This window comes from Lepisosteus oculatus, chromosome 16 (genome assembly GCF_040954835.1).
Source record: "Lepisosteus oculatus isolate fLepOcu1 chromosome 16, fLepOcu1.hap2, whole genome shotgun sequence".
NCBI classification, from domain to species: domain Eukaryota; kingdom Metazoa; phylum Chordata; class Actinopteri; order Semionotiformes; family Lepisosteidae; genus Lepisosteus; species Lepisosteus oculatus.
This window is the reverse complement of record NC_090711.1, coordinates 389,819-416,004: the sequence shown is the minus strand read 5'-3', so window position 1 is coordinate 416,004 and position 26,186 is coordinate 389,819. Positions and strand designations below refer to the sequence as shown.

Here is a 26,186-nt window from a genome sequence, read left to right as displayed (position 1 = left end):
TCACTCCACTGTCCTGTGTTGGGCGGTCCGGACTGAGCAGCTCCCTCCGACATAAGCTACGCTTCACTGCTCTGACCCCGAGAGCAGCTATCGAGCAGAAGTGCTCGGGAGATTAACGGTGCCGTTCGAGAGGGTGCTCGTCTCCCATTAGGGGGTCTGCTGCTCTGTAATTTTCATCTCTTCCCCAGTCTGTGACTCAGGACACACCATGGCTCTTCCAGGATCTTTATAAAACCTTGAATTAGTGCCAGTCACAGGTGAAGGGGATCGCTCTAAACTGTGAAGGCAGGACAAACAAAGCCTTTGCTGAGGGTTTGGCAGCTACCCCTTCTGTTGCTGTGTATTTTAGTCTCAGCCTGAAGTCAATAGATTGGCGTTGTGTCTTTCCTGCTATTTCAGGAGCAGTATTTATTAACTTCTGACCTCTGCTCACAGGAGTGTGAAATTGAACAGTTAGTGTTACAGTGCTTTTTTTCACAGGCATTGAGTTTCTTGTACCAATTTATTACCCGTTAGGCGCAACATTCATAAATCCAAATATACCGAGGAATATGTAACACATTTTGCTCCTGCTCCTCACCCTGCCCCACAGTCACATTTCTTTAGCGAAGACCTTTTTAACTAAATTGAATAGAAGGGGGATGGGGCGCTCAAGCAGGATGACAAATAAATAAGACTGCACCTGGCCCACGGGTGCCACACTAGCATTTTAAACGGATGCCAAAAACTTCGGGTAAATTTTAATTTGAAATTTATTTGTGCTGTATGAGCGCCAAGCAGAGACTGGTCCTGAAAGGTCTGAGCCTAAAATAGAAGGAAGGCCTGGAGGCCCTTGGTGTTGAAAGTACCCATAACTGTATTGAGTGTCCTCAAGCAGCCACAACACAGACAATATTCCCTGTGGCTTCTTTTACTCCTTATTTATGGTTTCCCAGTTGCAAAGCCTGTAACATTTCAAAATTTATAACAATCAAGCACCCTCCAGCCATCACATTTGTAATGTAAGGAGTATCATTGACGCAAGCGCAGGGAGTAAAACAAATCTTCCTTTCCTGTTCCTTCCGCAGGGAGAGATGAGACCGTGCAGTCAGCCAAGCCGTCATTCCTGGAGTACTTCGAGCAGAAGGAGAAGGAGGCGAACAGCCAGAGTGGCACGGGCAGCGGGTCCTCGGACAGCAGGAAGCTGCCAGCAGAGGGCGACCTGGAGGTGGTGAGTACCTGAGAGGTCGTGCTGTTTGGACCTGTGACTCTGTGTTGCCAAGGGGGCAGCTCGGGTCTTGGGGTTTTTCTGTAACCTGATGTTAGCCTGGTGGCTACACCTAAGCATCTGATATGGGGGCAGAGAGAGGGTGTAGGAGCTGTGTTCAGTGTGTCCAGGCTTTCTCCAGAGCAGCTCAGTAGCCAGTGAATGCCGTGGTTTGAAGGTAAAGGGCTGTGGGAGGACAGTGGGTCTCCAAAGTCATGGCTCAGCAGCCAGATGATTGATCTGGCTGTGGGTGTTTGCTCCTTTTTCATCTTGTCTTTGTTTTTGTGTTTGCTTCGCTCAGCACTGCTAACGCGCTCTGACAGTTGTCTGCCAGGCAAGGTGTGTCATGCCGCCTGTCAGTCCTGCCTGGTGCTCGAACAGCCAGCACATCCCAGTTCCGCTTACTCTCTCAGTTTCTTATTTTAGCCTGGTGCTGGACAAGTGCTCCAGACAGCCTTGTTTGAAACAGCTTACAATTAGCAGTCCCAGTTTCCAGTCCTTATTAATGGCTCCAGCTCCTCTTCTGATTCCAAGAAAACTGAAACTTCCCCCAAGACTGGTTTGAAGTGAGCAGCTGTCTGTCACTTCTGGCCATGAGGAAAGTAGCACTGAGCCTGGGAGACAGGTGTGACCAGACAAGGATGGCAGAGCTGGAGCCCGTCAGCACCAGCTCTGTTGAGACTGGTGCCATAGACGTCCTCAAACTCGCTTAAAGACCTATTTTTTTCACTAAAGCTTTTAATGTCTAAATTAGTTTTAATCTTGGTTTCAATAAGTCAGTATGCACTTTTTATTTTATTTTATTACTATTTTGGCCTGTCTATGTGGAATATTTTACTTGGGCTCAAGAAGAAAATCCATTCTTTATTTTTATGAAATTCTAATATCAGCTTATGAGGGAGAAGTGTCACAGTCAGACTGTAACACGTTGCTTGTGTTAAGGACCTTCCAGCTTTTAAATGTTAAATCGAACACACTTTTTAAAAACTAAATTAAACTAAACTTTGAAGCGGAGAAGGAAATAATTGTTTTCTTTCTAAATGGGGTTGATTCCCTTTCAATCTGTTTTGTTTTTGATTTGGAACATTGATTCTTCAAAATGTTGTTCACATCCATGTCTAACTACAGCTCTTTGTACTTCATATCTAAAATTGCCTTATATTTTACAGTGTGCATGATTCTGTATTAAATCAAATGTCATAGTGACACTCTGAAATGCATTTAGAATACATTTTGTGCTCATTTTAAGACAAGCACTGGTGAATATTAGGAGTTGCACATTATCTAATACAGACAGCTAAAAACAGTGTAACAGTGTGCTCTATTCTTATAGCTTCGTCCACAAGCACTCGATGTGAATTACATTTTTTCCTTGTGTCTACAGAGCAGCATGCAGGCAGAATGTATTACTGATGCTCGGATTCAGTTACTTTTAGACATTTTAGTCGTGATGCACAGAAATGGGATATTTGATTCACTTGTCAATAAAGTTAGTCAAAGCTGGATGTGCAGTTTTACCACATACTCTGGTAAAATTGATTGATTTAACAGTTTCACACATTTTTTAGTACCAAGAGCTTCACAAAGATCTAGATGTGAAGCCACCAGAGGAAGAAGGTTCTTGTTGCTTCCACTGAATGCTTTTCATTATAAAGTTATATAAAGAGTCAGATTTGATTAGTGAATCTGTTTTGAAAAGGCAAGGTATAGGCAAGGTATAGGTATAAAAAACAGATCCAACGGTCTGTGTGTTGTGAAAGGAGGCCATTTTGGTGCTATAGCCGCTGGGATTGGTGTTTTGGTTGCATTTATATTAAAGTCACTGTTCATATTCATTTGATTTAATTTTATATTTTGTATTAAAAACTGTGAAAGTACTCTCCCCATCAAATCTGTAACATTAGTACACAAACAGAGCAAAATAACACAGCAATTATCAATTATTACAAGTACAATCAAGTACAGTTTTAAGTTCAAGTATGGCAGAGGTATGGTGTATGTAGTGGTGTAGGAGTACAGTAGTTGTGGGTGCAGGAAAAAGTGAGGAGAGATCATAATTTGGAGGGTGGGAGTGGGGAGGGTCACCAGCTTGCTCTGGGGAAGAAGCTGTTTCGGAGTCTTGTTGAGTACGACTGTAGCGTCCGGAACCTTCTACCAGATGGTAGGGGGACAAACAAGTTGTGACTGGGGTGAGTGGAGTCAGTCATAATTTTGGTGGCTTTTTTCAGACACCTGGTGTTGTAGATTTCCTGGATGAATGGTAAGGCACTGCCGATGATGTGTTGGGCAGTTTTGACAACCCGCTGCAGTGCCTTACGGTCGGATATCGTGCAGTTGCTGTACCAGACTGTGATGCAGCTGGTCAGTATGCTCTCCACCGTCCGTCTGTAGAAGTTGGTGAGGATCCGTGGATTTTCTTCAGCCTTCTCAGAAAGTACAGCTGCTGTTGTGCCTTCTCGATGAGACTGGAGGTGTTGAGTGTCCATGTGAGGTCCTAGGATGTCTAGGATGCAAAATAGTTGTAGTATCCTACAGTGTTTACCACACTAAAACCATGAAAGAAAACTAGCAATGTTTTTCTCCACATTTTTTTAGCACCTGTTGTCAAGGGTGCTTTTTCCTGCATTTATTTCTACTATGTCTTTCTTTAAAAAGTGCCACAGTACCGTCCCTTAGCTTCTGCATCATGACGCCACTGGACAAGAACGTTTTTTAAATGGGCTGGGCAAGGCCTTGGAACCCGAGCCCAGCTGTGTCTGCAGTGGAGATGAGGCATTGCTCTTTGCAGGATGATTTTATTGCGTGTCTTCACAGTTTTTGGACTACTTTTTAGATGCTTTCTGGTGATCCTCATTCCAGATGTCCCAAAGCAGTTTCAGATTTAATAGTGTTTCAGGTCCATTAGATGTGTAATGACCATTGTTTCTTCAAGATATTCGCTGGTTAGGACATCTGGTTCCATCATGACGAGAATCAGAAAGAGGATGCTCTGGCATAGTATCCTTCATTTACAACAGTAGCTGAGGAAGACTTAGAGCTGTGAGTGGGGAGGATTATAGCATCAATAACTTTTGTGTCATTTTGTAAGTGACTATTCACCACCCCTCTCACCGGTTAAGCTATGATGCACCCTTGAAATTGTCCAAGGATTTAATTCTAGAAAAATAATCATTGCCCCCCAGTTCCTTCAGCACATTCCTCCATTAGGAGTGGAGGTCTGGAGACTGATAGGAACTCTGGGCTCCCCTGTGACGTGGGGATGAGCTGAAGTGGCTGTTCCAGGTTTCCAAGCAGCATTGTGCAGATTAATTCTGATGTTCAAGGTTTTTATGATGATAAACATTTTTTGGATGTTTTTTTTTCTCTTGGGAGATAATAAGCACGTGCTGAAGAAAGTCAGGTTTCCATTTCAGCCAATCATGAAAATAATCAACAAAGCTGGTAATTAATCTTATACTTCAATGAACTGACATTTGTTCTTCCACCCCAATTAAATCGATTGCCCATTTTGAATCGATAAGTAAGCATACTGCTAAGATGCAGTCACTATAGAGAACAGCTGAGGGAACTAGATGTGAAGCAGAGACAGCCCAGACTGTGTGACTCATTTGATTTGCATCATCCAGTGTTCTTTCAGACTAAGTGCATTGCCATCCAGGCAACCTATGTAGGGCATGAGGCAGAAGACAAGGCTATATAGAACTTAAACATGGACTTTTGTAAAGAAGTAGCTCGGTTGTCAGGCTATTCCAAACCCAGAGCTTGACCACATCTGTCTCGCAGCCTTCAGTTCCCTCCTCCATGTGACCTGCAGGGCCGTGCACAGCTTTGAGGTAACAGAGTCTTAAATATTCACATTCCATTACCAGACACTTTTCTGCATTTTCTAAATAGTTTCCACTTTATTGAACTAACTTATGTGTCTTATCTTTTTTATTTGGTCCTTTTTAATTGTGTTTTATTTGGCCAAATACTCGTTCTGCACTCTTTCCAAACTTATCTCCGCAGGTAAATCTAACCAGGGTTTCTCTTTCAGAAATAGCTGGTTCTTCTGGTGTTCACTTACTAGATCTACCAGGGAAGTGCCAAGACGTTCAAACATATAATAAAGTATTATCTTAATTAATCTGTAGCTTGTGCAAGAATTGTTACTGCATCACTGTTAGACTCTAATCATTCAAAAATAATGTTACATGATAACAGTAAATGTTAGAATACATTGCATGGCCATGATGCAAAAGTGCTTCATCAGGATGTGCTGCATTATGGATTTCTAGTCCTCAGACTTATTGATGCAGGTGTGATGTTCAGACTGATGCCCTCAGAAGAGCTAAGAGGCAGGAGCAGGTAAACCGGGCTCCTCTCCAGCTTTGAGCAACATCTGTTCAGTGACAGTGCCCAGAGGGAACTAGACCTCCAGCACAACAGTTTGGCTGTTACCTTATCAAGAATATATTTGCAAAAAGTGACAGGTGTCCTTTAAAAAAAAAACTTCTTCATTTCTTTTAATAGAAGCCTTTAATAGGTAGTCAGCTCTGAAAACCTGAACTGCATCAAGCTACTGTGGGGTCTGAATGTGACAAGGTCCTCTATCTCGCTCCCCGTCCTCCTTTCTCTGTTGATCTGTGTTACTCTGGTTGTTTTTGTGTTTTCTCTGCCTCTCACTCTCTATCTGACAGAGTCTCTGTGTCTCTATCTCTGCCTCTCTCTCGGGGGCAGCAGTTACTGCATGGGAAGGCAGCAGTGTGACCTCATTAAGTATGATCTCTACAGCTGTCAGCTGCTGTCGGAGCTGTTTTAATCCTCCGGGGGGAAACGCAAACGCTCTGGTTCATCAAAGTTTTCGACCCCAAATGCCACCTTTTAACCCAAGTGTACCTGACAGTGAGATACTTAGTTTGTTCGGACCAGTGTATTAGACCTGGAAAATGAGAGCAATGTGATTAAAAAAAAACATACCAGAATGCATTGTCTTTTAATGAAAGATCCTGAGCGGTATATGTAATTGATTGATAATTGAATGCTTTAGATGAAAAATTAAACCCACATTGAAGGTAACCCCCCATATGTAAAGAATTAACTTTGGGCACTGCTGGATGCAAGCCATCACTACCCTGAGGCAAGGCAACCTGCCGTTCATGATGGTAACCACCCTTGACAGAAGCTTTTACGGATACCTGCACCTTCGATTCCCATTGAAACTAAGAGGATTCAAGTGTCCTTTTCGTGGACTTCCTTGGGGAGTATCCTCCTTTAAATAGCATATATATATATACATGCATATAATAGCATGTGTATTTAAAAAAATGTATCTTGCATAGAGTTGTATAATTGTAACGGGGTGGGAGCTTCAGTTGAATTGTCTGTGTTATCCTTTTTATTGTTTTTTTAATAACGTGAGATGAGAAGCAATTCATCATTTTCCAGCCTGTGCTTTCGCACCCTGAGAGGGAAGATTGTTCCCACAAGGAAACCGTTTCATTATTCATGTGCTCCAGGCATTGTTTTCAGCTTGAGCAGCGGAACAGGAAAACAGAAGAATTCCACGCAGGGCCAGCTTCCCTCCTCTGCTTCAGAAGCACAATAACGGCAACTGCAGCATCACTGAAAGCCGAGGGTCTGAACAGCAGTATCAACCGCTTGCATTTAGTTGGAAAATAAAGAACTGCTCCTAGGATGAATTTAAAAGGATGCCAGTTATCTCTCATTAATGTGCAGGTCACTCTTAGTTCTTGTCTGCATACCCATCCTTCATATTTATCTGTTAGGGATTATACTGCTTTAGTTTCTTCAGAGTTGCAGGACAGGGCAGCCCCTTGCACCCCACAATACTATAACTGGATTAGATCTTAAACTTGTGAAAAAGGAGTCTGTATCCGAAATGACTTTGTGATTTCTGAGAAGTTCATTTGAGTAATAAATAAGATATGAAAGAGATCAAAGCTGATTTTCAAAAGTTTTTCACTCCTGTTACTTATTGGCTAGCATGAAAATTACAGTCTGCAGTAAAGTACATTTGTTTCATTAGTTCTAAGTAATGGACAAAAGTTAGATACATTGTTTTTTTCTATTTTAATGTATTCTGTAGTTCTGATTTATGACTTTTAACACAGTACTTGTAAAGTGAAACATGATTAGTCAGTATAAAATAATGAATGCAAGGTGATTGTGCCTTTCATATCTCCAGGCTATCGCTATGATGCTCATTAAGGTGTAAAACCAAATTCAGAAAGCGAGCAGATGAGCTGTTGCAAGCAGAGGACAAACAAGCTTGTTCTTCGCCTGGCAAGGTGGTGTTCAGTATGCACAGTGGCACACAGTGCGTGTATCTGGTGCTTTTTATTTGCCTTCAGAAAGGAGGCGTCTTATCACAGTGAGTGTTTGCTCTGCGCACTGTACCTGACAGTCAAGCCGTGAGTTGGTAAAGGTCAGAAGAAAGTGATGGAGGTTTGATCACAGAAGAAAAGGGCAATTAGCTTCAATGATCTCAGATGTCTGAGGAGGAGAGTTGAAACCTGGTTTGCATTGACATATTGAATACCCACCCTTCCTCGCGCTCTGTGTGGTGGTGATTCAATCTGAGATGCCTGTGGGTTGCTGTGTGGGGCGTGTCTCTGGCTCAGGGCTGCAGTTTAAGAGCTGCTTGTGTACTGGTTCTGTTAACTCCATCTGCCAGCACCGGTTACACCACTCGGCTCAGTCCTTGCAAGCCAGTGTGGGGCAGTGTGTCATTTCTGTGTGTCTTCATTTATGGTAAATGTTTTCTTTGTTTGATTTTCAAGTCATTGACCACAGTGAAATAAGCCCTGTAATAATATTCATAACTATTTATAGTTAAAGATATGGTACATGATCAATAACAGGATAAAATCTAATTCTGTCTCATTGTTCTGATATGCATTTTACCCCCAACATTTCCTGAAGGAAGCAACAATATTTGTTGCAGCTGTCTGGAGAGCCGTGTCACAGTTCTAGAGAAGCATTCCCTTGAGGGAAATAGGCCAACAAGCCTACTTATCAGCTTTTAATTGAAACTGTGAGCCTGGAAGGGACACTGGGATTAGGGAGCTGAATTAAAGAACAGTTTGTCATTTAATTGGTCTGTCTCTTAATGCCTAATGAATGCTCCTCAGGGAGGAGTTGTAAAAAGCAGTTTATGTCTATGTATACTGTGTGTGCTCGCTTGATTCAGTGCATCTCATAAATTAGGGAAGCATCTTAGATTCTCTATCATTGGCAGATTTTGTAAATGTTTAAATCCCATGTCAGGGGACTGGTAGGATGATGAGATGCAGAATTGTTACAAAGGAAGGTGAAAGAGAGGAGTCAATACCTGAGTCTCTGGTCTTTCAGGCCTGTTTTCCACTGTAGAGAAGGAGCAGGAGGAGGAGTCTGCCCTTCACAGGACACTGCAGGGTGGGGTAAGGAAGAGGAAGGATCAGGAGGAGAAATGTGCCCTTCACAGGACACTGCAGGGTGGGGTGAGGAAGAGGAAGGATCAGGAGGAGTCTGCCCTTCACAGGACACTGCAGGGTGGGGAGAGGAAGAGGAAGGAGCAGGAGGAGGAGTCTGCCCTTCACAGGACACTGCAGGGTGGGGCGAGGAAGAGGAAGGATCAGGAGGAGGAGTGTGCCCTTCACAGGACACTGCAGGGTGGGGTGAGGAAGAGGAAGGAGCAGCAGGAGGAATGTGCCCTTCACAGGACACTTCATTTGAAATGGAGGATCTTCATTGGCTAAGATATATTTTCATAAATGCTGTCTTAGTATAACTCAACAGTTTCATTCCGAAATTAATTTTCCAGGTGTAGGGATATGTAATGGTGGACTTTGAGAGCTGATACCAAAAAGGTATCAGAACTTGTGACCAGGCCAGAGCTCTTCTGTAATCTGCTCTGCTGGCCGGACTCTTCCCTTTCAGCTGTTTCAGGCAAGCGATCAATTAGGAGCTTCAGCAGCCTGGCGTCTCATTTCCTCTCCTGGAAGTCACAAAGTCACCCAGGCGCCCAACAGCAGTGTTCCTCTGCCCTGCAATCGCACGCTTCTCGTGCTCGCTCTGTGCTCGCCGTGCGAGGTGAGCGCTGGCGTGACGCGTGTGGCCTGGAATGCAGATGATTTCCAGAGAGGAGCAGGAGAGCAGTGTGACCTTCATCAGCCCTGCTTTCCTGGAGGCCTGGCTGACAGGCCTGGCCCTGTGCTCGCTGGTGTCATGTCCGTTTGACAGAACAGCTTCAGTCATGCTCTCCGTGGCTCCGGATATCAGGATACTGATGTTATTTTTACTTCATTGATCTGAGCGTTAAATAGCCTGATCGCTTCTGTAATAGGAGTCCATGTGATGTGAACAAGTACTTGTACAGTAGTGCCCCAGTCTTAAAGCAGAATTCTGATTTTCTTTTCTTGCTTGAGGTTAGAAAACTGTTATTGAAAGCTAAAAAACTGACTTCACATTTTCTGGCATAAGCTTTCGTATGGTTGACCCCTGGCAGTTTTTTGTACAGAATTTCAGTTGCGTTCATTCAAGAGGCAGTTATGCTGTAGCTTTCCCTGATCATGAAATGTAACCACATGAAGCTGAGTTTCTTTGCCTCCTCCATAGTGACTGACAAGCCAGAGTGTTAGTGAGAGAACTTGAGGTTACAGTAGAAAACGATACCACTGGGGTGACAAAAAAAAAAGAAAAAGTGACAATGGCAAGGTGATATTTGGAGTTGGTATAAAGTAGTGTGTTGACTGAGTGTTGGGGGAGTATTTATTGTCACTTTAGGGGTTTATGGGGTCTGTGAGAAGGATATTGGGGTCTGTGGGGTGCTAGTTTAACAGGGACTCCTGCCTCTGCAGATGAAGAACTGGAGTGTGGAGGAGCTGCAAAGCCGCCTGACTTCGCTGGAGCCCCAGATGGAGCAGGAGATCGAGGAGATCCGCCAGCGGTATCAGACCAAGCGCCAGCCCATCCTGGATGCCATCGAGGCCAAGAAACGGCGCCAGAAGAACTTCTGAGGCCCAGAGTTACCATGGTAGCTGTGGGAGGAGCATGGTGGAAAAGGAGTGTGGCCACTGCTCCCTGACCTCTGTCCCAAAGACAGGACTTCTCCGAGTCTGTCTCTGCACTGTACTGAGCAACTGAAAAAACGGGCTGATCCCATTGATTTTTCTATTCCTTTCCAGATTTTGAAGTTGATTTTTTAAAATGTATTTTTCATACAAAACATATTTGGTACAAGACTGTGATGTGCTGTAAATTTGGACTGCTGAGGTGCAGAAAAGGTCTTAACTTATTACTTTTATTGTTTTTATACAGTACAGGTAAGTCTGACTGTATGAGCAAGCTGAATTTTTTTTTTTTACTACTGTGGTACTGGAGTATTGCTCCTAGAAGGTGGCTTGAAAAAATTGCTGCAGCATTGTTTAGCTGCAGTATCCACCCACAAAAGGAAACCTCTTAGGGAGTGGTTTGAGCGAGATATCAATACAGAGACTGTTTAATAGGTACATTGTATATGCATATGTGTTTTTCCATTAGATAGATGTGAATTCTTCACTTCAGAGCAGTAACATAGTCTGCTATCCTCTGATCTGTGTTTTTGCAGCACTGTTGTTTTTGGTATAGTAAAAGTAAGGACCTAGATCAATGCACTTCATTTGAACCATGCAGTTGAACCATGACTCCACCTCATGGGAAGAGTCACTAGTCGGTCAGAAAGAAAAACATTCCCAGTGCCCACATCTGTGTGATTCTCTGCACAGAGAGGTTAGAGCACTGCTGATGGCGAGCTTACAGTCATGAGATAACGTGGTTCCACTGGGAGATCATAGAGGGGAAGTGGTCCAGAAATGCAGCTTCCCAGTTTTCTGAAGTGCTCTCTCCGAGCCGGTTTCAGCAGCAGACTGCTGTGTAATTGAATTAGGGCTCCAAGTAAATGCAGAGCCCAGCAGGCGGCTGCTCAGAGAGTGCCAGCCCGCGCTGTCGGCCTCTTCTGTTCGGTGGATCTTTTGTCCGCTTGATCATGGCTTTAATTCCGGCTAACATTTCAGTTCAGGTGTTTTCATTGTTCAGTTTTTGTTTACAGTAGCAATGCAGTTGCAATGTCTGTAAAGCCTTTTCTTGTTTTTAATTATGCGATAACCAGCTTCTCGGGGTCAGGGTTTGCTCAGGGTTTTTGAGTGATTTTAGTATTGTCATAAAGCCCGCGTGACCACACAGAAGAACTGGAATCTTTCCTCTCAAGTCTTGTAAATGCTGCCAGTCAATTGCTGTTACAAATAATTTCAGTTATGTGTATAAATGATTTAAAGGGATTTTAATAGTGAAATATCGGTATGTTAGCGCACAGCATAAAATTCGAGTTCTGTGTTTCAGGTTGGAGTGATGTAATAGTGTGAGCTGAGTCTGAGTCTCTTGCCTTCCTATCCATTATCAGACCTCCTGGCTGCTACACTATATAACAAAAACTGTGTCTTAGATTTGAAGGAATGTGCATCTTTCCTTTTATCTGTTGAGTTTTAATTGCAAATACATTTTTGAAAAGGGTTAACATTAAACCACATTTTCCTTACTACCACAGTGGCCTTATAGTCTATCTGACAAACTCTGTGGGGGCACATTGTGTTAAAGAAAGAATGCAATCTCTATGTGTGATGTTATGTTGATGAATTTAAATTGTGTTTTTTTGGTCTTTCATTTAAAAATGATATTTTTAATAGAAGTATAGTGTCCACTGGATCATGTTTCAGGGCGTGTCTTTATGGGAATGAACGGATCTGTTATTCCATAATGACGGTAGCAAAAATAGTCCTTAATTTTGCAATAATGTGGAATAACACATTTTTTAAAGTGTTTTGTAGAGTTTGTACATTAAAAAATTTAATATTCACTCTTTGTAGTAATATTTTTTCAGATTATTTTTTTTTCCTGTTCCATAGGTGAATAACTGACGAGGAGGAAGTGCAGTTTGTATGAATACCTTTGCAAATCTGTCCTCTACTTCTCCTTTAAAAGTTTTAGTGCTGTGGTATAAAACTCCTGAATGTAAAAGAACTCAAGCTCATTTCCATCCTCTTCTTCCTATGTTCCTGTTTGATTTGTCCTGGTTAGCTAAAATAGCTAAGGGTATTAATTTTTAATAGCAGGAGTGTCCGATACGGAGCCACTCTTGTCACCTGGTGTCTGGTGGGCTTGTGTTTATTGTGCTTTAGCTGAAGTGGAGAGCACGCTGTAATACTGGGGACAAAGGCGCTAACAGTATTTCCCTTGTAAATTCAGTAAAACATAACTGTTCTTTCTCGATTTGTTGTATTTAGAGTTGTTCCACTTTGTCCCGATTAAAAAATTTGCTTGTATACTGTTGCGATACCTATCGAAAGAAAGCCTTTTGCATGATCTTTCTGCGTAATCAAGTAGCAAAGAGAAGGAGAGAGCGAGTCGTAAACCAAGAGAGAGAAAAGTGGAGAGGAACAGAGATTTTCCTGCCTTACTATGTTTGCAGCAGTGGTTGGTTCAGCATCGCTTGGCTCAGGCGTTTTCACCTTTTCAGTTTTCCTGACTGACTTTCTTCAATTCCCACAAGCATTCCGCTCAACAATGAGTTTTTCCTGTTACACGATTCTCAATTTGTAACATGAGCATTCCCTTCTTTCTTATTCTTTACCAGAAAATAATGCGGACTCCTGCTGGTAAAATGCCTTTTACGAGAGGTGGAGATGGTCTTTTCTGCCAAGATATTTTTTGCTGTTTGATTTTCTTGCTATTTTCTATTTCTGCTACACATTAAAAATAAAAGCCATGCTTGTTCTTATTTAATCTTTATTGAATAAAACACATTTATATATACATGTATATCCAGCTCATACCCAAGATTATATGCATACGACATGCACAGAATAACTACATCGACTTTACAGTGTCATAGGGCAGCCCCCAAAACAGTCAGGAACACAGATTGGTTCTAATGTTAATAAGGATTTTTTTAGGCCTGTAGAGCAATGAGATTTCATATTTTGAGATAGTGGCCCAGAGAAAAACACAAGTTTGACATTTTATTTGTGAGGTGTAAAGTTGATGAGCACCTGAGGGCAATAACGACAATGTGGTCGAAGTCGTGCAGTTGCAGGTGCTCTTTAATGAAAGGTCAGGATTGTTTTTCCCCAGCCACTGCCAGCGTCTCAGAGCTGAGATGCAATACTATACAATATCTGTATAAAGCCTTTGGAAGCAAGAGACCTGCCATTAATCATTTGCTATTTTTAAATGTCTTCTTTCCCAATAAAAGGAACTGAACTGTGAATACAATCCTCAGACCGTATCACCTCACAGCCCTCTGGTCAAGGAAGACTGCATTTGATTACAGGGCCATGCTCGTCTGCAGCTCAGTCATCCCTCAAATCTGAATTTCACCTGGATGGAAGCTCCTGGTGTTCAGGAGAGGTAACGAATGTAACTAGCATGTTTAGATATTAAAGTCCCCCCTACCCTTGTGCTAGCATTAAATAAGAAATAAAGTGTATTACCTATAGAGGAGGAGGTGGTCTGCAGATCGGTATGTTCATTGCTCTGTCTCGGGGAGCTGCTGGAAGACTGACGAGATGCCAAAGTGCATGAAGGAAGACTGGCATGTTGAAGTGAGCTTTCTCCTGGGGCATGAGAGGAAGAGCTGGGTGACTCAGGGTCAAAGTCTCCCAGGTCTTGTGAGGTCAGGTGCTACCTGTGGCACCAGCAGGCTGGTGTGTTAAAGCACATGTTCCTCAGTGTTACTGCTTGGCAGTTTCTATCAAATGCACAAGGGCTGCGTTGATACAGGGAACAGAATCCTGCACCCAAGAAAGCACTGGCACGTTTAGTAGAATGTCAGGGAGATAAATACAGACAGTGCTGAAATACTCTGTCTTACTGTTCCTGGTTGCCACAGTGCAAGACCTCAATGGGGATTTGCCATCCAGAAGCTAGCCTTGGGAATTTGCAGTGCCTCAAGTCAAACTAATTAGAGGAGCTGAGTGGAAGCGGTTTAATTTAATTTGGAAGTCTGGAATCCCAGTACAACAGAGGCAGTTGTTTCTGGGAGGTCTTGCCTGCCTTAGTATCAAACTCTTAACCTTCTTAAAAGCATTAACACCAAATGCTTTTAAAGACACAAAGCTCAGTAAAGCAGACCCTGAGAAAGGAAGACTCTTCCATTATTGCTTTGGGTTAATATTTAGGATCCGAAGTTTCTCATAAGCAGCGTTTGGCAACTGTGAGAAAGTATCGTCTTGTGCAGTGGGCTTGCACCATCCTGTAACCCAGGCCTGCTGCTGCAGCTCCTCCGGCTTTTTCACTTTACATAAGGGATTTGAAAAAAGCTACCTGTCATTGGAAAAATGACTAGATGTCGAACTTTGATTCCATCCAACCAGGCTAATAATCTGATGCCATTACTTTAAAATTATGTTTTGGAGAGCTATTTTGGAAATTGTATTTAAAGGTGACACTTGTGACAACAAAAATATTTAAACATTAAAGTTTCTCATAAACAGTTTGGTTATTAATAATGATAACAATTCTGCTCCCAAGCTGCTTAAAATACGCAGCTTCTATACGAGATGTGTCTCTTTCTACAGGGACAGTAACCACAGCAGGAAAGTTAAATACAGTACATTATGATTTCATATTGTAAGACAATGAAATAGGACAAAGTCCAAGGGACGTGAATATTTTGATATCCACTCTAGCTTCATGAAAAGTTAGAAGTTACTCTCCAGAAAACTGTAAGGCACCATGTGCTGCTGATCTATCAACAAAAATAAAAATTGTCACTAGGTAAGTGTTATAGTTTTTCTCGAATGCTTAAACATAATTCCTGAAACATTATCTACTTTTTCAAAACTGTTGATGCAATCCCTGCAACAGTAGCATGATTTGTGAATCACTATATCATTTATGATTGTGTTCACACAAGATGCACAGGTCAAGCACATTTGTGCTAATCAATGATTATAGATCTCTGCAACTGACACACAGACCAATAGATTATGACTTGAGCAACAGAATGTGTTCATTAGCTCACAGAGAAACCAGTTCCAAGTGTGGTCAACTACCTCATGGGTACAAATCTTAACTGCTAAAATTGTTCAACACTCGATGGATATAACAGACACTGATTCACTGGTGACCTAATATATTGTTTACCTGCCGCAACATGTGCGGATGGTCACGTGACCCCTCCTGCAACACATATGAAGGATCACATGGGTTCTGCTGGAGGTAATGAGGGCTGCTTGTGGGGACAGAACAGGGACTGAAGGAGGCTGCAGGATGGTTTTACTTGCACTAAAAGAGAATCCATGAGGTGCGATGTGGATAAACATCTGTCCCAGCTGTGAAGAGAGACTGAATGGCCAGTGAAGTGTGTACAATTGATCTTTATTGTCTCTTTCACTTTTTTGTTTTTTGTTTAATTGGACCACTAATCTTTCTTGTTTTACTGGATTTACGGAATGAAAAATTGTTTACAATATTACATTGTTTCTCTTTATGTATGTGCATTGGTTTCAGTTTACTGAGTGAAGACTTTCACCAAATATATTGTTTTTTGTTATATTGTGTGTGGGAATGTCCTTATTTACAGCAAAACTGTTGATTAAAGACACTTGCAGTGATGTCCAGTCACAGCTGGACTGTAAGATCCAACATGCACTCAAGATCATACATAGTGTTGATACATAGTATTTTGTATGGTGCTATTTGAACACTGAGAGAGAGAGTTTCCCATTTACCCACAGTTGTACTGTTTGGCAGACTTTTTTGATTTTGAGCTTTGTGGTAAATATTTTGAGTGTCTTGGGGCATTTTGCATTATTTTGCAAACTGTGATAGAGTTTGGGGATATGGGTTCACTGCTCCAACATTGTCACCAGTTTCAGGAATTTCATATAAGCAATTGAGCAAAACTGTAAGTGAACAAGTGCACGCTTTTTGTAATATTGATTTGAACCACAAATACACTCACATTCATCAACTACAATTTCTGTTGTTTTCATCAGCTGGGTGAAGATGAAGAAATTGCATAAATGGGAGGAGCCAGACAGAGCTCCTGAGGCAGGAGTGCAGGGAAGGATGATTCAGGTTCCTGAGCCTGAGCTCAAATAAAGGCAGAGACAGAGCAGCATAGCAGCAGATGGAAGCACTAAGCGAATAAAGATGTATCTTTCTCAAGAACTGCGCAGTTCAATGCATTAATAAAATCATCTCTCAGGAGCGTCTATTTAGCCCTCAGGCTATGAAGGCAATAAAAACTTAAACGTCATCCTGGTAGAGTGGATCCTTCATCATGGTTAATATAAGCTGTTATGACTAAAAGCTACTGCAAACAGCAGAGAATCAACCTCTTCAGTCTGCTTGTGTTCTGTGTGCGTATTGAAGTACCGAACGCCGGGTTCGAATCTGAACCAAAGTGATGTAAATTGGGTTTGAGGACGGAGGTTTCTGTTTGGCAGATGTCTTGGGCTGCAGTGGAGAGGCGGAATCATGGTGTCTGACGGCTGCAGCCAGGGGGCTGGTGAGCTGGGGTCCCACTGAGCACCCAGCCACAGGTGCAAGACAGCGCTTGTGCCCCTGGACTCGTTGGCGGTTCTGCCCTTGATGTTGAAGGCTCTCGGACGCCTCGTGTTAGCAGAGCTTTCCTGCTGCTCGCCAGTTGTTTCCCTTCCTTTCCGTCACAGAATAAACACAAAAGCAAGCTCTGTGAATGAATCTCCATGGAGTAAATAGCCCTGCATTGTGTTTGAAGTCTCTCAGTCTCTCAGCCTGTTATGTCCTATTTCCAACAGCTTAGTCGTCCATTAGACCACCTCTTGTCTCACAGAGACCTGCTGCTCGGCGGTGCGATACAATTGTCTACACGACCTACAAATGCTTCTAAAGCCAGGGAAAATGGAGAAAGGCATTCTGCAGAGTCTCTCTATGTCAGGCCCTTTACATGCACATGACCAAGCCACCAGATTGTCCTTGCTGCTCTGGTTTTGAGCCTTGAAGTTCTTCTGCATGCTAATAAGCAAGGCTCTTTACTTTAATATGGCAGAGCTGTATGAGGAGCCTACTGGAAGCTGGGCTGCTCTTTCCTCTTGACCACGGGGCTGCTGCTCTTCCAGGGAGTGAGGAAACCTGCACTGCTGATGCTCCCTGATCTCTCCTCCCCCATGTCCTCATCGTCCTCCAGTTCCTCCAGACACTGACTGTCCCCCTCCGAGCCCTCCGATGCCACCGAGTGCCTCTTCGCCATCGGGCTGGGGGGGTTGTTGCTGTTGCTGTTCCTCACGGAGGCCTCCAGCGCCTTCTGCTTGCGGTAGAAGTGGGAGAACTTGTTGAAGATGATGGTGATGGGGAGCGCCACCACCAGGATGCCCCCCAGGATGCAGCCGGAGGCTGCCAGCTTGCCGGCGATGGTGACGGGCACCACATCGCCGTAGCCCACTGTGGTCATGCTGACGGTGCCCCACCACCAGCAGGCAGGGATGGTGTCCAGCCCCACGTCCTCCTCGTACTCGGCCGTGTACGCCATGCCCGAGAACACCGACACGCCCACCGCCAGGTACAGCAGCAGGATGCCAACCTCACGGTAACTGTGCTGCAGGCAGAGAGACAGAGAGAGAGACAGGACAAGGCCTCAGTCGGCACAGTGCTGAGACAGACCCGTTTCATATACCACCCTACCAAAACACCACAGCAGCGCCTGTCTGTTAGTGGGGAGGGGTTACAGCTGCTGCACGTGAAGGCGGGAGTTCCATGAGCACTCTCACCAGCCTGTGGAGCTGTGGAAGCACACACTCGACCACAGCTGACGCAGCTCTCTGATAAATGGGGGTAGGAGCTCCGTGGCTTCTTTCAGCGGCCAGTCTGAATTGTTTTGTATTGGTGTCAGTTTGCATTTTTATCCAGCAACCTTTACCTGCCAACCCCCAAGGGGTGTCTGAATAAATGCATTAGCCAGCTCTGCTATTGCCTTCTGTGAGAAAGGAGAACTTCCTCTTGGGAGGACAATAGCCTGAGCCTTGGAAAACCCTTGTCTGCTACTACTCGCAGTGCTCACGTTTTGTGGTGGGACCTTCCCATTACTTTGGACAGAATGGGTCACTTCTAAAAAAATTACAGTTATTGAATAATGATCATTGTTGTGTAAAATACATATAAATAAGGTTTAACAATATATAAATGATGTGCTGTACATCAGTATTTCTCTAACTCAGTCACAAACACCTGTTTTATGTTCAAGCTGAATTCTTTACCACAAGTTAATTGGTTTCAGTTTTGTCACTGAAATATTTTTTTATATTTTTCAGCTCTTAATATTTTGAATGGGAATAATAATTGGTAGCACCTTACTAGCAGTTTCTGATTTTCAGAGCTCCCCTTAGTCAGGTGTGTTGTCTAAAATGTAACAGTACATATCTGCAGAAGGAAAGTAATGCTTACAGTGGACATGTGATACAGTGTCACTTGGACCCCTGTCTGTTAATAAATTAGCACCTATTAAGAACTGTGGACACAGAAATCACCAGGAACCAGAAAGCACTGTTGTGTATAATGTAACTGTAACAGGAATGTAAGAGGTAGAAGAGATACATGGTGATACTTTAGTCCATCAATGAACACTCATATACCACGACAGGGGCTGGTCAGTATGATGTACACTAATCCTAGAGATACACTAGAAAGGGCACAGGAAATTATTAAATTCATTAATGAACAATATTTCTCTATCAGATGGAGATCATAGGAAGGTTCATAATGAGGAAGGATCACTTTCACTGGCCGTGGTCATTTGATTTGCTGCCAGCCTAACGCTTCAAGTTACATCTGGGCTCTTATGCATCGCTTGACTTCCTGGAGAGTTCCAGAACAGTGTGTTCTGGAATCGTGAGGCAGGACACTTCTCCTCCGGTACACACTGCCTTCTCCTGCGCGTGCCTGGCACCTCACCCACCTCTGCCTCACCTGGCAGAGCAGGGATGATCTGGCCTACCCGTGCTTCAGGAGCTGACCAGGAGGCAGAGTAAACCGTCTTGTGTGAAACAGGATGAACCATATTTTGCTTTTGTTCTGTATTGGTAATACATTGAACTCATGCTACAGTAATAAAAGATACTGCCTAGGCCTGCTGTCCTCTTTCGTGACTTAAGTTTACTCTATATAGAGCTGAACAGGACCTCCCCCATACTCACTACACCTTCACTGGACAGTAGGACAATAACCATCTCTGATTCCTGGTTAAATAATATATAATGGCTTCCCTAAATATTCACTACAGAGCTGGTTTATATGCGTTTCCAACCCTACACAAAGCTGTTTTTTTGCCAACCGTATGGTCTTTCAAACAATTAATTCCCAAGTATTAATGCTGGTTTAAGCATGATGAGCAGTTTGCGTGCTGCGGGGATCTGCGAGACGGAAAAACATTCTGGCCTGAGACAACCCACACTTTCAAAAGGAGCGGAAGACCCCGACTCCCCAGTGTGCCTCAACAGTGTGAAAATGAGGTCCTCTACAGTGGGCAGACATGCATCGGTGGAGCTTGATGAGACGGGGAGCAGGGCCTCACCCTCAGCGTGGCCCCGAGCGACCGCAGGCCGGTGGAGTGCCTGGCCAGCTTCAGCACGCGGAAGATCCGCATGAGGCGGAACACCTGCACCAGCTTGCCGATGTCGCCCAGCTCGGAATCGCTGCCCACGCTCAGGTCAAAGACCAGCGTGATGTAGATGGGCAGGACGGACACAATGTCGATCATGTTCAGGGGGTGCAGGAAGAACTTGCGGGTGTTGGGGGCCAGCGCCATGCGGGCCAGCACCTCGAAGGTGAACCAGCAGATGCAGAAGTACTCCAGGGCCTGCAGCGTGGCGTCCTCGCGCGGCTGCCCGTCCTGGTCCAGCTGCTGGTACTCAGGGATGCTGTGGATGCACATGGTGGCGATGGAGGTGAGGACCACGCTGATGGAGACGAAGCTGAAGAGCTTGCTGGGGATGGAGTAGCCGGGGTTCTCCAGCGTCAGCCACAGCCGCTTGCGTAAGCCGCCGCAGCGCACGTCCTGAAAGTGCTGCATGTCCTTGTTGAGGTCGGAGATCTCGTCCACCGAGGTGTCCACGCTGCTCACGTCGCTGTCCTCGTCCCAGCTCTTGTGGCAGCCCTCCAGCTTGCGATCGTGGTAGCGGTAGCTGCAGCAGCTGTCCAGGAAGAACTCGTTGATGCCCCAGTACTCGATCTCCTGGCAGAAGGAGAAGACGCACAGCTCCTCCATGATGTGCAGCTTGCCCGTCTGGTAGAAGTGCAGCACGTAGGGGAAGAGTCCCGGGTTGCGGTCGAAGTAGAACTCCTTCTCCTGGACGTCGTAGTCGTCGCACACCTGCAGGATGGCCTCCTCGGACTCGCAGGCCAGCAGGCGCCCCAGCCGGGTGTCAGGGAACCTGCGCAGGGTGCTGGAGCACAGGCTCTGCTTCAGGCCCCCCACGTTGACGCGCACCAGGCTGTCCTCGGGGTTGGGGTCCCAGGCAGGCAGGGTCTCGCTCACCATGGTCACCTCATCCAGCTCCACCCTTCAGCCAGGCCACCCAGCTCCTGCGGACAAGAGCACGACACCTGCAGTCTCTGTGCTGCCACAAATCCTGCGTGCAGTTCAGGGGTACGTCAGCCACAGGTTTAAGCCTGACAATTACTCTTTAACCTGCTCGCATGGCAGCCTGCTGATCAGGGGTTTGAGGGACCAGGATGTAACAAGTCTTTCTGGATCAGTCGCACGTTTCACAGGGCTGCAGCCGTATCAAACCGATATTTCAACACGAGCTCCACCATACAACAAGGGACCCGGTTTTCCTGTTATGGAATGGAGCTTTTGGCTTTTATTAATGTGTATTATTGCTAAATGTAATTCAAACTAGATTGTTGGGTCTGCTAACAAATTTACATAATTATTACTACTATGATCACCTGATGCACATGTAAATGCAAAATGCAGATTAAATTTGCTACAAACATGAAAAATGTTCTTTTATTAATTTTTAATCTAAAAACAACAAAACTTTCAATTTAATTTCCTGTGAAGACTGTCTCAGTGTTTCCCTGAAGCTAAGATCTCTCTGTGATCTACAGACTTAATAAACACTTCACTGCTTTGCAGTGCTTCACAGTGCTTCCCTCAGCTTCCTGCGCAGCTGCTGGAGTTTTTGCGTTGTGGCTTTCGTCCACTAGCCACCAGCAGCTCACCCCTCCACCATCTCCACACAAACACTCCAGCTCACAGCTGACAGCTGTCCACCACAGGATCACCGCAAGGTAATTCAATTTTATCTCATGCAGAACCAAAACCTCTGACTGACACTGGACTGTGTCCTTCATGGGGGTCACATTTATGCAGACCAAGAGCAACAAGACACCAACCACAGTTTCCCAGGATCCCATCTTCAAAAAGATCCATGTACAACCAGTCAGACTAGATTCATGAAATGCAGAAACCGTTACTGGTACTGGCACTGTTATTGAGTGGGAAAGAGCCATGTCAGTCAGCCCACCTGCCTCACAGCGCTAGAGTCCTGGGCCTGAATCTTTCTGTGTGGAGTCTGCATGCTCAGCACAGCCAGTCAGGCTGCCAGCCTGTCTTTCAGAAAAACACAGACATGGGGAGAGCAAGCTGCAGAGCATCGCCAGGCAGACTGAGGCGCAAGCATCCAGGAGCATGAATCAAATCAAACTGAGACACGTTAAACACAGTGAGGTTCTAGGGCGGCAGACTGAGCCTCCCGTGAAGAGGAAAGACCCACTGCAGACTCCATCAGTGAATACAAGCACTGCACTTACATCATCAAGAGGAAGAGAGAACTTGATGTGCTGCTTTATTCTAACTCTTGTGTCAGTTTCGCTGTCCCGTTGTCCAGAAACTCCTTTCATCCAGTTTCATGAAATTGGGAGGACACAAAGAAGCCAGCTGCTCCTGAAATGATTCTTCCAGAAAACTCTCTCTTCCAAAACATTTGGAAAACTCTGTCCTTGGTAAGGAGTACAGAGTGTGGAAATGAATGAAACTGTTATTGCGAGCTGATAGATAACTGCTAACTATCTTCACAGCCCTGTGCGATACTTGTATTGTTTCTGGATTTGCTTCTTTCCAACAGTCATGCTGATAGGAGTTTGATTTATTGCAACAGATGATCCTTAAAATAGATGCTCTCTGTCTGCCTCATAAACACCACTAAAAGAAAAGAATTTTCTCCCAGCATCAAACAACTTTCAAAACCACATGGGTTTCCTTTACAGACATATTAATTTACATAACTTGTATGGAAATTGGCGTTCAGAAACCGGCAAGATGTTGCTTTACTGAGGTTTGTTTAGAGGGGACACAGAAGGACAGTGAGGGAGTAAATTCTGTACAAGTGAACTTGGACTGTTCTCAAGACAGCTTTTTATGCAGTTTCTTTTCTTTCATCTGCTTTATAAAGTGGTAGAAAAACTCAAATGCAGAGCAGAGAAGGAAGCGTTTTGGTTACAAAACACTGGTGTACCCGAAATCTTTGTGACCAGCAAAATAAACACCTGTTCTGCAGCTGCTCTCTTGACAGAAGAGGTGTAAGTCAGGTTAAATATTTTGAGCCTTGGCAATTTGCACTGACATTTAGCTTGAAGCCCTGGTGATCTCTGATGCAGAGAAACTGTTAGGACGTCTCTCAGCTTTTCAGTTGTTGATAATAATAGGATTTGCTCGGGGAGACAGCGCGAAAGTAAAGCCTGGGATACCTGATATCCCATTAAACACAGCCGTGCTCTCTCTGCGCCCCGTCCGGCTGTAATGGAGATTCAGAGTCTGGGAGCGCCGCGTCTCTGCTCTCCAAAGGCCCAGTACACAGCGCCTGGCCCAGCCTCTTCGGCAGGGTGAGGAGATCTCATCCTAACGGCACACTTCAGGACTTAAAAAAAGTAAATCACAGAATTTCTCTTAAAATATAACACGTCTGGGCTTTTTCGAATAATATTAAACATTTGATACTCCTTAGACTGATGCTTCAGAGGTTTGGGTCACCACGGAACCGGACCGCTCTGCCCCGGCCGTGCAGACTCTAATGTGTTAACGTAAGATTATTTAAATAAACGCAGCCTGCCGAGTACATTCCGGCAGAAAAACAATGCTTTATGGATGTATTTATCCACGTGTATCCCAGATTTTCATACAGTGGCGATCTGAATAAATAAAATCGGACCCACAAACAGAGCCACTAACTTCACCCATGTTTTTTCTTGAAGCAAGTAGTTATATCTATTCTCGCAGTCAAGCTTTTCGCTGCGCCATTGAGAAACAAGATAGCAATAAATATGCTCCCAGCAGTTCAGCTACCGGTTGATTTCGTTGCAGGCCGATTGCACGCGCTGTGCTACCAAATAGACTAATTGAATGTGCAGTCAAAATTAACACCTCATAACTTCAGTATCGTTGTATTACCTCCACTGGTTTTATTAAAAACCCTTGTGTGCAATTATCATTTGCAGCAGAGTGTGATCTAGCATGCAATTTAGGAGCAATTAAAATGCGATTAATTAGCTCTTGTTCTAAACTAAGTACTGGATCAGTCTCAGAGAGTACAGTAAGTAGTATAGGGTTTGTGGCTGCTACTGCAGCAGTAACAGGAGTAGGAAAATGACCAGCTTTATGACTCAGACTAAACGGGGAATTTCTAACAGTACTATTTCAATACAAAGTATGGTGCGAACTAAGAAAGAACTGGTACACTCCTCGCACAGTCCAGCGCTATTTCGGTGCCCGGACGGGCCTGTGCTGTCCTGGCTCCTGGCTGACCGGTCACATACGGCCGGTGGACACCAATCCTCTCTCACAGCGCCGAGCGCTTCTCCGCTCCGGGCTGTGCGGAGGATGATGCCCCACTTGCAGACATAAAAAAAGAAAGTTTGTCAATAATTCAGCAGAGCAATTCAGCTCGGCTCTGAACCTGCGTGCTGGAGTGAAGAATACTGTACTAACCACGGTCTAAACCCGGAGAGCTGAAGGAGTGCTTAAGCCTAATAGCCTAATTTGGTCTGAATAAAGTATTTCTACCAATTATATCAATAGGGAAGCACGGTTATTGTGGTAGTCTATTAACACACCAATTTAAGAAGGATATCGTTAGCAGCAGTACGAATCATTTACTCCACGGAGTGGGCATCCGACCTCAAACCTTGTTTTCTCTCTCTCTGTGGTCTAATGGCCCTTCGGCAACTCCACCCTGGAACTTCAATAAATAAGGAGCGAAGATATCTTCAAGATGGTCTTTAATTCACCGCCTGTAATCACACGGTGCGTTAAGTGACATGGGTTTATTGCGAGCTACCAGTACTACTCACCTGGATGGGATCGGGTGGGAATCGTTTCCTTGGGAATTTTCCTAATCTCACTCTGCGTTACATCCTCTGTCCCACGTCAGCTTCTGGGAACAAACATCTCTTTCCAAACTTGTCCACATGCGGTTTTAAACCCGAACTTAAGTTAGAGCCCTGAAAATGCAATTTCACTTAAGACTAAGATGAAAATATAAACTATTTTGTCTTTTTTTAGGAGTAATATAAATTGAACCTGCCGTTCACTCAGTGCGTGAACCGCTCTAATCCTGAATCCAAGCATCAAACGCTTTCTGAGGCACAAGCCTTGAATCCTCGCTACACTCACTTATAGAAGGTAGCAGTTTAGGGTCCATCGATATTTTACCGCGTCCTCTACAAGGGATCGTGTAGATTTTGCCTTCCAAGCGCATCTGTATAGCAAGCGACTCAAATCATTAAGCGCACGGTGAATTGTGAATGTTAAAATACCGAAATTTAACTGTAAAAATACACAACTTCATTTTTGCAGTAAAACAACAGTCCAAAACAATGAGAAAAAAGGGACCACATTTTTGTCAAATTCAATAGTTACACAATAAAAATGTTTAATTGTCGTAAAACATGCGGAAAGTGTTGTAGTCTCTGAAAAAAGCAGCTGCTTGGCTGTGTCACGTATTTGCAAGTGTTAGCAGGGAGTTTGAAAGCCAGAATTTTCTGAAGCCTCATATATGCAACAATATGACATGAAAAGTATTTTCCTGCTGCACCTTTTCACACAGCAGAAATTGTTTTTCCCAAAAGCTGAAAATGATATTTCCTTGCTGCTTGAAAAGGTTTATTAAGGACAAGAGAGTGTTAATAAGAAAAAGAGAAAAATGTCTTCGAATATTCTTATTAGCGAAGAACAAACTGTAAGTTCAAACTGAAAATTGTAGAAACGGTATTATTCACATTCCGTTTCGTATTGTACTTGAATAAACTGATGAATGATGAGCAAACGACTGTACATCTTCAAATTTGGGATTGAAAAGGGTTGTAAGGGTAATACCCTTTCGACACTGGGGGCCGATACAATTTTGAACTCGGAGAAGGGTTGGCCAAAAACTTTCCGTCTGTACCTTATTTAATATTTCGGAAACCAATATACGTCTTCATTGATATGCGTCCCAGATATCCCAGGGGTTTTAATCAATTGCTATTATGCACTAGGTTTCAAAAGATACAATATTGAACTTAATCTCTGTTTCTCTCAGAGTTCGTAGAAATCTTCACCGGTCTCCTGTCTCGCCGCCCAAGCGCTGCCCCCGTGTGTAGGAGTGTCCGATCGCAGGGAGCACTCGCAGAAGAACATCCTATTTAATTCCATTATGCGTCAGACTATTAAATTTAAGATACTGAACATTTTCAATAGAGAGCTGACATCTAGCACAGTGCAAAATATAAAACTTTAAATTCCACATTCATGCTTTATTTAGTCCTTCTCAATTATGTTTTTTCGTTATAGGTTAGGTGCTGCCCTCTGCTGTTACAGTGCTGACAATCCTGGAAAGAGTTTCAAGACTTAGAGATTTGGCTGGGGAGACGTGCAAAGAGGCTGTACAGCTGAAACATCGTT

General features: G+C 44.0%; 2 protein-coding genes across 2 annotated transcripts in view; one reads left to right on the top strand and one right to left on the bottom strand.

The window, feature by feature from the left end:
• LOC102697455 (serine/threonine-protein kinase 4) overlaps positions 1-12,119 on the top strand; it is a 29,075-nt gene extending 16,956 nt beyond the window's left edge. Inside the window, exons 11-12 of the mRNA XM_006639673.3 lie at positions 1,068-1,210; positions 10,087-12,119. Coding sequence (XP_006639736.1) covers positions 1,068-1,210; positions 10,087-10,245 — 302 coding nt within the window. The 3' untranslated portion in view covers positions 10,246-12,119. The remainder of the gene's footprint in view (positions 1-1,067; positions 1,211-10,086) is intronic.
• A 912-nt stretch (positions 12,120-13,031) lies between these two features.
• Positions 13,032-24,863, bottom strand: LOC102697183 (potassium voltage-gated channel subfamily S member 2). Its single transcript, XM_006639753.3, has 3 exons — positions 24,596-24,863; positions 19,815-20,824; positions 13,032-17,843 (listed from the first exon to the last, which is right to left on the bottom strand). The coding sequence occupies exons 2-3, from the start codon at positions 20,778-20,780 to the stop codon at positions 17,313-17,315; spliced, it is 1,497 nt and encodes a 498-aa protein (XP_006639816.1). The 5' UTR covers positions 20,781-20,824; positions 24,596-24,863; the 3' UTR covers positions 13,032-17,312.
• Positions 24,864-26,186: the final 1,323 nt, after the last annotated feature.